This window comes from Mercenaria mercenaria, chromosome 3, assembly GCF_021730395.1.
Source record: "Mercenaria mercenaria strain notata chromosome 3, MADL_Memer_1, whole genome shotgun sequence".
NCBI classification, from domain to species: domain Eukaryota; kingdom Metazoa; phylum Mollusca; class Bivalvia; order Venerida; family Veneridae; genus Mercenaria; species Mercenaria mercenaria.
Window position 1 is genome coordinate 63,478,004 of NC_069363.1, and position 15,627 is coordinate 63,493,630.

At 33.1% G+C, this 15,627-nt stretch overlaps 1 protein-coding gene across 1 annotated transcript; it reads left to right on the forward strand.

Moving 5' to 3' along the window:
• The first annotated feature begins 653 nt into the window (after window positions 1-653).
• On the forward strand, window positions 654-11,341 carry LOC123546523 (BTB/POZ domain-containing protein 1-like). Its single transcript, XM_053539951.1, has 3 exons — window positions 654-745; window positions 7,477-7,781; window positions 8,155-11,341. The coding sequence occupies exons 2-3, from the start codon at window positions 7,495-7,497 to the stop codon at window positions 9,500-9,502; spliced, it is 1,635 nt and encodes a 544-aa protein (XP_053395926.1). The 5' UTR covers window positions 654-745; window positions 7,477-7,494; the 3' UTR covers window positions 9,503-11,341.
• Window positions 11,342-15,627: the final 4,286 nt, after the last annotated feature.

The window sequence follows — 15,627 nt, forward strand, 5'->3', positions numbered from 1 at the left end:
TTATTTATAGTAAGGTACATGACAAGAAAGAATTCGGCTGTTAAATAATTAGTCACCTGGATCCGTATGTTTTTCTAACGTATATTTACCAACGTATTTGAAACGTTCAATAACAACATAAATCAAAATACATATATTGGTATTACGTTGAGTTTCAGCTCCGATCATTTATTGGCCATTATAGCACATTTAAAGTTCCATAAGGCTTCCAATTTTATGATCAAAAGAAATGAAACAGCTGCCTAAACAGATATTATACAGAACTACATGACCAGAGAAGCACTACTTTTATTACTGTACATTAATATTACAGTTAGAATCATGAAAGGAGGTAATAAAACAAAAGATTTAATAACACACTCCAGTTTGTTCACCAATATTTAATCCTTTGACAAATACTAGAGAAAATAATTATTTTAAATAGGTTTCATGAATAAATTTATATGTTTTATATTCATAGAGGAAAATGCGGCGGCCGCATTTTACAGAAAGGCATTTTGAGTGTTTAATTAGTAGGACTTATCAATTTTCTAATATGACCTGACACTATAAGCGCACTTTTTTTAAAAATAGATTTTCCGAAAATATACGTATATATATCAAGATATTTAGTCCATAGTATAAATTGATTTAAACTTCGAGGTATTGTACGAGGTGTATAAATTGTGAACATTTAAATAGTTGTGGAGTGGTATTGGAAAAGATAAGACAGAAAAAAAAGGAAATATTCAAATTAGACAAAGGGGTAAATATTTGAATTTATGCTTTTCTTCCTCTACTTAATAATTCATATAGCTGTTTATGAAGGGCGTGATAAATAATACAATATTGTAGTAAATACTGATGTTAGTTATCAGTTAATTTTACTATGGAAAAGCGGTTGTAACAAAAGGAAGAAAATTTTGTATCTATGACCTTTTTGACATCCCATTATATTTATCCTTAAACGTGTGCAAAATTTCAAATAAAATTGGAATATACATGTCAACATAATGGTTCGGACTAAAACGTGTGCGAACATGGACAGACATACAGAAACACAGACAAGGGGACTGACAGCAAGGGTGATTTCTATATAGGGTACCATAACTACTACCCAAGTAAATATTTCATCGTTTGATAAAAAACAGATATAAATAAGTTAATATACGGTTTGATTGTGTCTTCTTGCCATAATGGCACAACCAGGTGCCATAATTACCCGAGAGCCATTATGAAACTACATTCAAACTTGATCGAGAGACCACGTCTACTAAAAGATCACTTGCATTAAGAGCCCACTTTTTCAGTTCCAATTTATGTTGTAAACGAACAAATTATATTGTATTAAGAAACTAGTTGTGTTAATTAAGAGATCACGTTTTGCCCATCCCTTGGCTGGTCTCTTAAAACAAGTTATACTTTAGATGTTCCATTATGGCTAGAAGGCAAACACTCAGACATTTGTCGACCTTTTTATTATATACCAGGTCCTTCTCCTTATTTTTATCTTGGTGTTTTATTTTTCATATTTTCCTCTTAAATCATAAATAAAAATATTATTGCTTTCTTTTCATCCACAATATCATCAATATTTGAGAATCGATCTGAAAACGATTCAGCATGCTTTCCCCTGCCATAACGCCCGTGATAAATTACAGACCGGATTCAAGCGATTTGAGTGTTAAGTATCTTTAATGTATATATTATGTTACCATGGTGATCCTAACCCTAACGTTTAGTCAGTACATTATACATATTATACACTAAATGCGTGCGGACATGCAATAATTTGCGTATTTTTGCCGTGCCCTCCGATTGATAATCACTTCCGGACATGCGCAGAAGACCGCCCCAGGTCTGCAGTGTGCAACATCGCATGCATTTACTTGTTCGTTTGTTTCCTTTTTTTGTGATCAACGTATTTAAAGCGTCAGTTACAAAACCAGTCAAAATTCATATTAATAGTATGGTATTATGCAAAATATAAGCTAGACTGATAATATGCGATTATTTGTTTAGACTAATACGCTAACATGCCTTTATAAAGCACGTATAATTGGTGCAGGTCTTATTATTTTGCTAAAATTGGCCTGACACATATAAACGGACTTTTTTCAAAAATGATTTTCGGCAAATACATGTGTATGTTCAAGAAAAACGGGTAGATTTAAACTTTCGGTTTATTGTACGGGGTGTATAAATCAATATAAATACTTGAAAAGTTGTGAAGTGGTATTGGGATAGATAAGACAGAAAAAAGAAATATTCAAAGCAAGGGAAAGAGGTGAATATTTCAATTTATGTTTTTCTTTCTCTATTAAATAATTTACATAGCTGTTTGATTAATGTGGGTGTGTTAAATTTTAAATGTAGCGATCTCTAATAATACACGCTTATTGTAGTTCTTTATCGACTTTACTTGTTTTCTACAGTTAGCACTAGTTTTAGGATGGATAGCTTGAACAAAATAAAGAAAGACATGTACGGTGCTCCGCTAGGGCCATGGTTGTTTCGCCTTGTATGTTTGTAGGGCGACGAGCAAAATTACAAAAGTACGGTAGTGTGATTTTTAATCTACATGGTGAAGGGGAAAAACAATGACCCTAACGGAACACCGTAGACACTCAAATTCATGAGAAGTAATGTTTTTGAAGTGACAAGTATTCAGATGTACATCACAATATAAAAATTCTTCAAGCACGTTTTATTTACAGTTACTATCAAATAGAAATACATGTACATTTCTTTAATGTTTCGGATTATTTGACGTAGAATAAGAGGCTTACCCCTTAGATTTGTGGAGCCTAGAACAATTCTTTATCTCTCTTAGCTTTCGCCTTTGACGAATCAATATTTTGCAGATGTCTGTCAAGAAGGGGAACCAGATAGGATTTATTCGTACAGTTTTCTCTCTATTGTATTTAATGTATTTTAAGCCCAGTGCTCTATGCAAGTACATACATGTGTATTTAGTAGGTCTGATGATTTTCTTAATTTCTTACCAGGACAATTTTCCAAAGAATAGACAGACATATTGTTAATTCAAAGTACCACCTGTAATCCCGCGCAAAAAGGATAAATTTAAGAGACATAATGGCGGGTTAACGGAGCGAGAAAACACTAATTAGGGTTTTGTTCACATCGAGTTTCCGCAACGAGACCTCGCGGTTTGAGCGTTGAAATCTCGACTTCTCACTTGCGCCTTCTGCTGATTAGTAAGTCACGCTTATCGGCGAGTTTCCGCTCCGCGCCCCGCCATTTAAACTTCTTAATTCTCATGTTTTCGCTTAGCGTGGTCGCGAGTGGCACATTTCAGACCTCATACAAATGAGACCAGACTGATAACATCGAGGCATTCACGGTACTTTGTATACAATTATCATTCTTCAATAGAGCACATTAAATTGAAGTAGGTCATATCAATATTTCAACAATCTTTTGCTACTTATAAACCGTTGAACGTATTTTTCGAAATTGATTTTCCGAAAATACATGCATGTGGTATAAATGGGTTAAAATTAAACTTTGAGTTATTGTACGCATTGTGTTTAAAACTTGAATAGTTGTGAAGTGGTATTGAAAATTAAAATATAAATTCAAAAATAAAAATAAATAAAAAGATGAATGTAGAGAGCGGGAGTTTGTAAAATTGAAAATGGGTGCGACTTCTATTCCAATTTTTGACATTACGTTACTAACGCATATTTTAGGTTAAGTATGCTTATTTACGCACATGTAGATTAGAATATAACGCTTAGAACTTTATAAAACAAAGACAAGTTATCCACGAGTTGCACGTGTTTGAAGTAAAGCTTTGAAAGAGACAGGTCACCAACAGATGTACTTCACTATATCAAAAGTGCTATTAAAATCTTAATTTAATTTAATAAATTAAGTTGATGTTATCTACTACTGCATTTTTATAAAACTGTATTTTTACTGCAGTAGCGAATTTTTAAAATTAGTATTCTCACAGAAAACTCAAGCGTTTACTTTGTAAATACTGCATAAAACTCTTTGGATCACTTTGGGTTTGCTTATTTGCATATAAATACTAACAAATAAAAATACTTTTTAAATTTCAAATACTTTGACACAAACCAGGAGACGCGCCACTTCAATTCAGAGATCCTCAAAATTCCTTTTTGCGAAATGCATAACAATTCATGCAAAATGGTTATCTGCCACTTTAAAAAAAGTAAAGAGCTGAATATATCAGTAGATAGATGCATCGGTTAAATATTCATTGGCATTACTTTGTCCTGCATGCTGGGTTGTTTAAGTTACATTATTAAGTTTAAGCGTCTACAGAAGCTAAATAATTTGCTATAAGGATTTATCATTTGGCAATCAGCATTAAGTGTATGACGTATGGCATTGCGCTCCGGCCTTTTCATGATATCTATGGAAGACAGGTGCGCCATGCTAAATGCTAAATACTAAACATTTAATGCTAAATGCCAATTACTTAATGCTATATTCAAAATACACAATGCTATATGCGACCTACCTATTTATGGAACGCTGGTGTGCCATGCTAACTGCCAAATGCTAAAAGCCAAATAGTTAGTGCAAAATGTTTTGGCAGAATAATGACGGTCAGATGGTAATTGTCAAACAGTAAGTGCTAACTGTTAAATGTGAAATGCGAAACAATAAATGGCAAATGCTTATTGCTAAGTATTAATTCAAATAAAGAGTTAAATATATCAGTGCATGAATGTATCCTTTAGATAGTCATTGGCCTTTGTTACATAACTTTGTCTCTACCAAAACACCTTCTTTTCTAAACAATGTCGGTCCCATGTTATATCGTTTAGCATGTAACTTTTGGCATTAAGTATTTTGCATTTAGCATCAAGTAATTGGCATTTAGCAATAAATATTTGTCTTTTATCAGTTGACAATTGGCGCACAGGCCTTCCATAGTTTTAGCCAGCATTTATGTTAGCTTGTTTTGTTGTGTTAATCAGACACAATTCATGCTATGGTATTATGCAAACAGTAAAAGCCGTAGAATATCAGCCTGATAATTCTTTGTATGGAATAACATGCTTTTATACAGTACATTTAATTAATGTAGGTCATATCAATTAAATTAAATATAAACGGATTTTCAAAAATGATTTCCCGGAAATACATTCATTTTCAGATATTTGGTACGTAGTATAAATGTGTAAATTTAATCTTCCGGTTTTATTGTAAGGGGTACATAATTTTATTCATATCTGCAAAAATACTTGAACAGTTAGGAATTGATATTGAAAATAAATAATAATACTAACAACAGAATAAGGTAAACTTAAATGTAATGATTAATGTGGCTATTCGATGAAAGCAGGGTGTGTTTTGTAAAATGATAACGTGAGTGCTTTTGAAAAAAAAGTAAGTCAGTTCTTACGCAAAATGTATTTTGAACTTGTATTCCAGTTTGCATTTTGTTTCAGAATCAATTGAATAAATAACGCATTGCGATAAAGTTGATAGAAGCAAAGCTTTTAAAGGAACAAGCCACCAAAATATCACAATATTAAAATTGTTCAAGTAGATAGCAAACTGTATAAAGTATCGACAATCTTAATTCATTTAAAAAGTGACTTTTAGTTCGACTATTCGAATAATACATAGAGCTATTGGACTCGCTCGTGCGTCTGCGTCGGGGTCCCGATTTGGTTATGTTTTTGTATGTAAGCTGGTATCTCAGTAACCATTTGTGGCAATGGATTGAAACTTCACACAAATATTCACTGTGATAAACTAACTTACATTGCACAGGTCCATAAGTCTGTTTTGCTTCATTTTTTTTTATAAAATGTTGCCCCTTTTTCGACTTAGCAATTTTTGGTTAAGTTTTTATATGTAAGCTGGTATCTTAGTACCCACTAAAGGGAATGAATTGAATTTTCGCACATTTGTTCACTGTGATGAACTGACATGCAGTGCACAGGTTCCGTAACTCGACTTTGCACTTTCACACAATTATGCACCATTTTAAACAATTGGTACCTATGAAAAATATCTAGGGGGATGAATGGTAGATATTTCTGACCCCTGTACTAATAGCTTATACACTTGAACACCGAAATGTATAATAGGCAAAGATATAACAGTGCTTACGAATGTAAAACAACATATCATGAATTAGGGCAATCTAATACTTCGATCTTCTTGACCTACATTTTTATTTATTTTTAGAAAATAGGTCAACGTTTATAATATAATACTAGGTCGCATAAGAAGATATAATACAATTAGTGATATTTAGTATATTTTCTGTTTCTAAATATTTCAAAATGATAACTTTATTTTCTAAAATTTATATTCATCTAGTAAACTTCTAGCACATTCTTGACAGCCTGATGCAGTTTCATCAATTTTAAACCTTTTATAATTTGTAAATATATATTTTAGGTCAACTATATATATATATTTCAGCAACATATAAATACAAAAGTGGAACATCGCCTAAGGACGGACAGTGTTGGGCACGATAACTTACTCATAGTAAAAGGAAAGGGGGTAACCTATATAAAGGAAAGTGGCGGTTTAAACGCGTTTAGGGCATGCCAACCTCGCACTTACCTGATTTTCAACAAGTTGACAAGACAATATAAATAAAATCACTCCACGTTGAGAAAGGCTCTAACATTAGTGACAAAATACCAGATCATACAAAGTAAAACATACAGATAGGGTCAGTCTAAGGTATAATTACACCAATGTACTCCACAGCCTGTCTGAAGTCAGAGCACCAAGAGCCTAACTTTTAAGGGCGCGACTAAGCAAGCTGCAAAACAAAATTTGACTCCCTCCGTCCGATTTTTGTAGGATTTAGGAGAAAAGCAACAAGGAGTCTTACACTTAATTAGTCATTGCACCATCAAATAGGAAAGCGTAGCGACTAACTGTAGAGGTGTCAGTTACCAAACATGCACTGTGCTTAACGATTTCCGCATTGTACCATATTTTGATATTTTTTTACACAGTTTACCAATATTTGATTAAAATAAGCATGTTTAATTTTTCGAATTTTAATAAGTACATCTCCATAGTATACCGGGTGTGTAAGACCAAGTTTTAAAAGTGTTTTAAGGTTTGTGTTACTTATTTTATCAAGGCTAATTTCTGAAGCCCATTTGGGTAATCCCATCCCTTCTTTTATACGGATTCTGTAACAAGAAACACTCTCCCTCATTTCCCCCTTTTCATATTATTTTTACAGTTTTCTTCATATTGTCATTTTATTTCCTATGACGTGTATTTTTCCAGACAAGGATTGCCTAAACTCCACGGAAGTTTGGTAGGTGACAATTATATAACCTTCCACCAGTTTACATGTATTTAAATCTATCTGGTAAATCATTTGGATATACTCCCACTATTGATGTTTTGAGAAAGGTGCATTAAGTGGTGGTGGTAGGGTATTAATCACATTATGTGATAGCTCTAGTCTCTTAAATCGAGTCGATTATATTTACCAATTATGTTCAACAGATTGTCAGTTATCACAAAATGGAGGGATCTGTTCACGAACAGTTGGAACAAACTATGCCTGTTGCCTGGCAACACAACAAGGACCTTGGTGACTGCATGGCGGAGCTTTATAACAAGAGGCTTTGGACAGATGTCAAATTCCACTGCAATGATCATGATGAAAATGAACGAATTCATGCGCATAAAATAGTTCTAGCAGCAAGAAGTCCAGTGTTTCAGGCGATGTTTTTCGGTCCATGTGCCAGTGGAAAAGATGAAATTGATCTTGATAACGTTCAGGCGGAAATAATGGATTTGTTACTAAGGTAAAGTGTTTCATAAGTAAGGCTTTACTAACATGAATTAACAGACAGGATGAAGCATTTAGAAGAAAATCGTTAAGCTATCGATAGATTTTCTCAATGAATTACTGGGGCTTTGCAAATAATCAAGTTATTTTGTACATTAATAAATATATTGTGTATATGTTGCTTCACATTTTCATTGTAAGAGTCAAAGCTGTTTTCTGCAATGCAAGTAAATCGCCGGACAGACGTCTTCTTTTCATGAAAACAATTAAGTTTTGACTAGTCTAACACAAAACAAATGATCATGAGGAGCAAAAAATCCGAAGCCCTGAAAATGAATAATTAAACTCACAGTAAAGAATTGAACATAACTGTGTTTATTGTTTTGCAGCTATATCTACAGTGACACAGTGACCTTATCCGAGGATAATGCTCCATCAGTACTGGAAATGGCTCACTATTACCAAGTGACAAACCTAGTGCAGTTCTGTGCTGATTACCTAACTAGTATTATTTCATTCGAGAATGCGAGTGAAATTTTAACCTTGGCGATGCGTTATGAAGTAACACCCCTCCGTGATGCATGTTGCAATTTTATTGACAAAAATGCAGACAAAATTCTGGGTCATGAAGGTTTCCTCGAACTATCAGAAGAATATCTGTTGTGGATTTTGAAAGGGGACACATTTTATGCCAAAGAAGATGACATATTTATCAAGGCTGAAGAATGGGCAGAAAGAAAACTTAAAGCCAACAACCTAGAGAAGACGGGAAGAAATATCAGGAAAACTCTTGGAGGATCATTTTTTTACGTAAGACTTCCAACTATGTCATTTGAGACCTTAATGAAGTGTACACACAAGAAAGGCTATTTTGCAGTTGAGGAATATGAGGACATTATTGAATTTATCAACAAAATTTCTGCTGCGTCAGTGAAGAGTAATTCGTGTGTGGCAAGACTGCCAACAGAGGAGACAATGAATATTAACTATGAGGATGGTGAAGCAAATATAAGTGACAATATAAATACAACGTTTCAAATTTTTGTGTCAAGAGATGTCAAACTGACAAATGTTGTTGTAACGGAAATTCGCAAGTATTTGAAATACAATAAACTGAGTTATACAGATGAAAACTGCTCAACAATACCGATCAATCAACCTAGTACTGACCTTTTCCTTTCTCAGCATCATGGCAGACTATTAAAAGTTACACGTTACCCAAAAGCAGTGCAAGTGTTAAAGGAGGCTTTTGGTGAAGATTTATCAGATAAACCGGACATTGTTATTACGGGAACTTTCAAAGTTACCTGTCAGAAAGTCAAATTATTCTTCAGAGGTAAGAGTGAAAAACCGCTTAAATTAAACGATGAAGACGCTGCTGAAAATGGAGGAGCACTGGATGAATTATATGAAGAAAAAGAAGATGCAGACGATGCTTTGTATGCTGAGAATGAGGATGAGCTGATCTTTGAACAAGATTTCCAGTTGCAGTCTGCTGCAGATGTTACGTGCAGAAGAATTGTCTTAAGAGAGCCTTTGACATTGACAAAGGATGCTTCGCCATATACAATTAAAATAACCATGCACTATGGTTGCACAAGTGGCGTCAAAATGAAAACTATCTGTAGCAACACAAAAACTGTAAGAAGCAAGTTTGGACAACTACAAGTACAGGACATAGCAGGTCAGTTTGCTGGAATCAAAACCATAGGATTTGAAAACATTTCAAATCGATAGTATGTCAAAGAAATGATATAAAAGTAGAATATTTACATACCTAGTAGCATGACGGCTGTTATATCAACATCAAAGGATTAGAGCGACTATAACCAAACTCATGATTGGCTATTATTTCTATTGTTTATAACTTACTCTTTATGAAAATATAACTATATAAAAACTATTCAAGCATGTAGTAGAATGATAGTAATATAAGAGTTATCCGTTAGTAAAGTAGACTTCGAATGATTCATGCAAAACTCAATGAGATTACTGCGACTTTATGAGTCTTCGTTATATTCTTTTAAAATTATGTCTGTTCTGTTGAATACGCTTCGTGCTTTATATCATAGGTATTTGCTCGCTCTAAATTTTTATTTGTATATATTTTATAGTTTTTGATCACAAAATGTAACTGTACATATATAATAATGATGATTTCTGTTTTCTTGGTTTATATAAGCATGTTTAAATATTGAAAAACCACACGTAAAACTTGCCAGTAGATTCATTTGCATGTTATTTTGCAGTAAAACCTAGAAAAAAAGAGAAACCAATATCTGTAATAACAAAAGCTTAAATTGAGAAACTCTGTTGTAATAGTTTGTATATGTTTTTGTTGTGTTCTTATTTTTTCTTGTGTAGTGTATATCAAGTTAAAGGGTCACACATCCAGATACTTTACATCATATTTATAGGTCAGAACTGAGGGGTAGTTTGAAAGTTTAGACGCCAGGTTCAAAAGCAACATGACAAGGCCAAAGTCACATAGCCATGACTTAGCTTATATTATTTCGTTTCCAGACCCTGAGTCAGGAAATATATGATTTCAGGTACTGTATAGTAAATTTCCTATAATTACTTCATTATACTTGATAGATGTCTGTTGTGTAAAGGTCAAGTTTACGGCGCCTCCGACTTTAATTTGTTTTTCTTTCCTGCGTTTAAGTCAGAACGTGTTTTACTTACGACCTTCAGACTCCACAAAATGACTTCTAACATGGATTTTAGATATAGTTGTATAAAGTTCAAGGTCACAGATTTCCGGCTTAACTGTTATCTGTACGTATGTATTGTTTCATTGTCGGACGCTAAGTAAGAAAGCATCATACATAAGGCATCCAAACTTCACACATTGATTTCTTACCACTAGGTATTCTATTGATCTTTGAGCCAGTAGCTCAACAGACAATGTCACAGGGACTTGTAATAATTTTCTTGTTTTAGTGAATTGTCAAAGTGACCGCCCCTAAATGCAATGAAATATTTCATAAAATATTCTTCTCTTTTATCATTAACTTTGACATGAATTTGTATTAAAAACAATAAAATACTTTATTTACTCATAATGTTTAGACTCTACTTAGAAATGATTCCTAAATACTGTTTTATGCAATAGATAGGTGTCAAATGACTAACTTAACTGTTAAAGATATGTCTGTTTGGCGTTTTCAACAGTATTTTACTTATATGTGGGCAGTAAACCTAACCAGTGTGTTCCTGGATTCTGCAAGTATTAATCAATAAGAGGTGGAGGAAGAATGACTTTCGAGAAAATGTGTTTTATCAATTATCATGGAAAAAAACGGCCACGGATTAAACTCCCGACCCTACCACTCGAAGCTGACCCTATTGAACTAAGTGGGCTAGAACGCGCTAGAAATCCGATTCAGTTTGTAATATGTAATATACTTCTAAAGTAAATGACTTTGATTAGAATTAGATCAATATTGGATGGGCATAAAGTCCTCGCTTTTTGTTGTAAATGTATTTTTGAATGACAGAATCGATAAGGCCAAAAAAAATCTTTGTTTCCAGTAACATGCTAAAAAGGTTAGGAGGTCGGATTTTTTTTGGATTTTTTTTGTTAAGGGAGACTTTTCAGAAATTATTTTTGTGTCAATAAATGAATACAAACAAGGGCGTTATGCCTTTGGAGCATCAGTATGGTTATTTCTAACATCACTGAGCAGGTTTAAAGCATAAAAAGTGCAGTTTTGCAACTTTTTGTCAAAACGTTGAAAATAATATTCTCCATACATGAGAGAAAATTTTGTACCTGTCAGAACTGTTCACTCTTATTCTACAAGGGTCAATATGTACAACTTTGTTCTACCTAAATCATTTGGGAAAGAAAATATATCTTTCATTTTTACTGCAATAAAAGATTGGAATTCACTTCCAGATGATCTGAAGAAATTAACTAAATTTAATAAATTCAAACTTTCTATGAAGAAACATCTTTTAGATTTAGCTGTGAGAAACAGTGTGCATTGTTGACATGGTCCAATACATAGTTTTGTGTTTTAATAACATTGGCTTATAAACACAGATTGTGTTTAGGATCTAGAAATATATTATAGAAACAGTTTTAGTTTCATAGCTTCCAAGTCCCAAAGTCTTTTTTAATTTTTTGTCTTTGATGTGTTAAATATTCATTATAGTAAGTATATTTATTGATACACTTTAACTTACTCTCTATTATTACTAAATACATTTGTCACAGACGTTAAGTTATAGTCCAATGTCTTCACCCGCATGGAAGTCATTATACACTCCAGTGACAGTTCCAGCTTCCTGAGATGTGCCGTGTTTCACCATCCAGCATCGACATAGTCGAGCGCACTGTCTCCTACGACAACTCTTGTTGTAAAGTTACTCACCCACAGTTGGTATAAAATGTTCCGACACGTTCATTTCTAGCAAGTTTGGCATAGAGTGTATTCATGACACTGAAATATGATCAAGAGTGTAAAAAGAAAGTATTAGATATTTGTGAAAGACAAAAAGAATGTTGATTGTTTACATTACTTCAAAAGCGTTGCAACGGTTTACTCCCTTCTATACAATATTTTTGTTCATGTTTAAAGACAACTTACGCATATCATGCGTCAATATGTTTGTCCCAATGATCACTTAAACAGTGCGTCGATTCCTTTATTTTTTTCGGACAAACGTTTGTAAATCATTTCACAAAAGTTTGGGATGTTCCCCTTATTTGTTTTCAGAGTGGCTTGTTCAATGCAGTTTGTTTGAGAACATTTTCCTCTCAAAAAAACCTATAAAATATGGGTACACTGGAAATGGCCAGTGGTACAAACTTGATGGTTGTTCAGTTATATTTTTTTTCGCAAATCATTTAGCAATACTATTTTCCCGGATTCTTAACAAAAATACATTCCGAAAGACATTAAACCGATGCTTTAGGCTCACATGCATAAGATTTCATGTGATGATTATCTATGATACTTTATAAATGTATGAAGATCAGTATGTAAAACGCCTGTGACCAATTGACATTGAATAAAAAACACTATTCATTGTAGTCCAGTAGAACTTGGACTGAACCTTGCAATAGGGTATATACAAGGTATTTTTGCAGTTTCCTGTTCTTTAGACTTCAGTAAATGAGAATCCACCGGATGACATCTTGTCATCTTTGGGGAAAATTTTTTATTTAAGAAAATTAAAAATGGCCGCCATCGTCGAATTTCAATTTTGTTCTTCTTGAAAAAAAATAATGAAAAACTTTGTAGCGGGGTTTATCTAAGGTTCTATTGCTTTATGTTGTTCATTAGATGGAGCATACATAGTATCTCATGACTTTTGCGAGATCCTTGGGCATTTTTCTATTTTTAGAATCCAAAATGGCTGCCATAAGAATCATATGATAGCGTATATTTCATACTGTATTTCAGTTGATTGCTTAGTAACTGATAAAGATGTTGTTGTTATTTGCAATATCATTTTCGTAGAAATAACAAACTACTCAGAGAAAAGAAACACAATTAATACGTCACAAACAGATAGGTACAGCAGCAGCTGTTTGCAGCATTATCATCATCATCAACAACAACAACAACTTTTCTAAACTTAAAAATGTAAAAACGAATTTGGAAAAGAGAAGCGCAATTTGAATATGTAAGTAATATATCAAAAAACTAAAATTGTTTAAACATTTATACACATGTTTTGACCTGTTGTTACATCCGTAACACATATATATTTATATATTTATCTACGTTACCAAGTTCAAATTACTTGCATTACGCAGATGATTGAAAATTTACAAACGCTGATTATTGATGTTGAAACTGTAAAAGATCGATATCATAAAACTACATATATAGGGCAAGCAATTATCTCCATATCATTAGGAGAAATGTAAAGAAAAATAATGAGAAAATTGAAATACATTCAGTGTCAGTCCCTAACTAGAATATTGTTTGATTTTTTTCAATTTTATATAAACAAAATCAAATTGAACCTAGTCCATGTATCAACCATAACGGGAATCTAAAATAGCTAATTCAAGATTAAAGCACTCAAAGAACAATCTAAACCTAGAAAGCCCTCCTCAGACATGTACAATTCAGCTCTAGTCTTTCTGCAAACCGACTGGCTTCTGTACCCATTAATTAAGCTATGTATGCCCTATTTCACTATTCCAGTATACATTTATAATACGGGATATTCACTGAACCTAAAAAGAAAACTTTTATTAACTGCCATAATGCTTGCGCTTTCATAATGTCATCAGTTACGATTTTTTCCAAGTACCACATGTGATTGATTTTTGAAAGAGGTTTGTCATAGATATAAGTTTTTTTTAAAAAAAAAAAAACATTTCTAAGAAAAGCAGTAACACTGAATTATGAAAAGCAGGTTGACTTTTCCTATATTCACTTCATTTTTCGTCTGTGGCATCCATGGGTAACAGCAGCCGGAGCGGACTATCATATACATTAAATAGTTTGTGCATATAAGATAAACATGGTATTATCAAAGATATGTGGACAATGACAACAAAATTAAAAGCATATTGTAAACGTAAGACATTGTTATTTTCAATTTTACGCCGATCAAGTCCCTTCTATTCTCAGTTAATTTTGAAACATGCTAATTCGATGGAAAGAAATTACCGCAGAAATAAATAATGCTGTGACCTTAATTGAAAGTTACATAGTTATTTTCGGTAAGATACACATAACAAATCTTCTTATGCAATATTTGATATTTTGCAAATATCTTTAAAACTCCCAAAATTATATTTCTTTGTTTGAATTCTATTACGTAAATTTAGAAGAACGAGAAATTAGAACGTGGAAGGAGTAAAACCTCAAGTTTACTAGACTGCTTATACTAGTATGTTGAAATGTGAAAATATTTAAGATATTTAATGGGTGTAATTTTTAAGACATTTTCACATCATACAGTATTGTATGGGTCTAGAGTTGGTAAACATTTTACTGTCAGACATTAAATTTGTAAGTGGAAAGAACAAAAAGCTCTGTATCATGTTATGGACCATAATTGATGAATTCAGACTAAAATGGAGTCCCTGCATTTTAAGGACGAAGGTGTATATCTCAAGTTACCGGGGTAAGCTATCTTATTTCAAGTTCATGTTTGAGGTTATCATCTTGAAGTGAAACGATTATTAATTCACGTTTGCATATGATCATTTGATGTACAGACGTACTGGAAGTGAATTGTGTGCACATTGCTGATGATGATAATTTATAATTTGTGTATTGGAATTGAAACATTTTTATATGGAATATGATCCAGGTTTAGTTTAGTAAAGATTATGAGAAGAAGTTGTTTACAGCGTGTTCGATTTTTAGCCTAGATGCTCCTGCGTGCAGCCCAGAGGAATCATTTGTTTACTTTTTAGGGTAGTGAGGTTGCTGTAGATCGAGCTGAAATATAGATCCGAGAAAAGGTCTATATTTCTTATTTACGCCTACGACCCCTATGTGTAGCGAAGCAGAACACATAGATACCTAGGGAGACGAATTCGTTAAAAGCCAAATGCAAACAATGGGCGACGGAGGCAGAACTACCATCCTATAGTAATAGCTCACCATTGGCCTTCAACTGTAGCGAGCTAAATGCAGTTTTTCATTTTATTTTTATCATCATTGCACACGGGAAGAAAATGACTGGCAATGTTGTTAAAATCTTACGAAAATTTAAGCTTTAAGCAAATGTTTTATGCCTTCAGATGTGCGTATTGAAAAAAAAATGTTAAAAAGTCAACCACATCTTCTGACTTGGAGAAGAAACGAAGAAATCAAGCAGTAAGTTCTAAACGGCTTTTGAAAACAAAACATTTGCCAGTTATTTTCAATGGCAATATA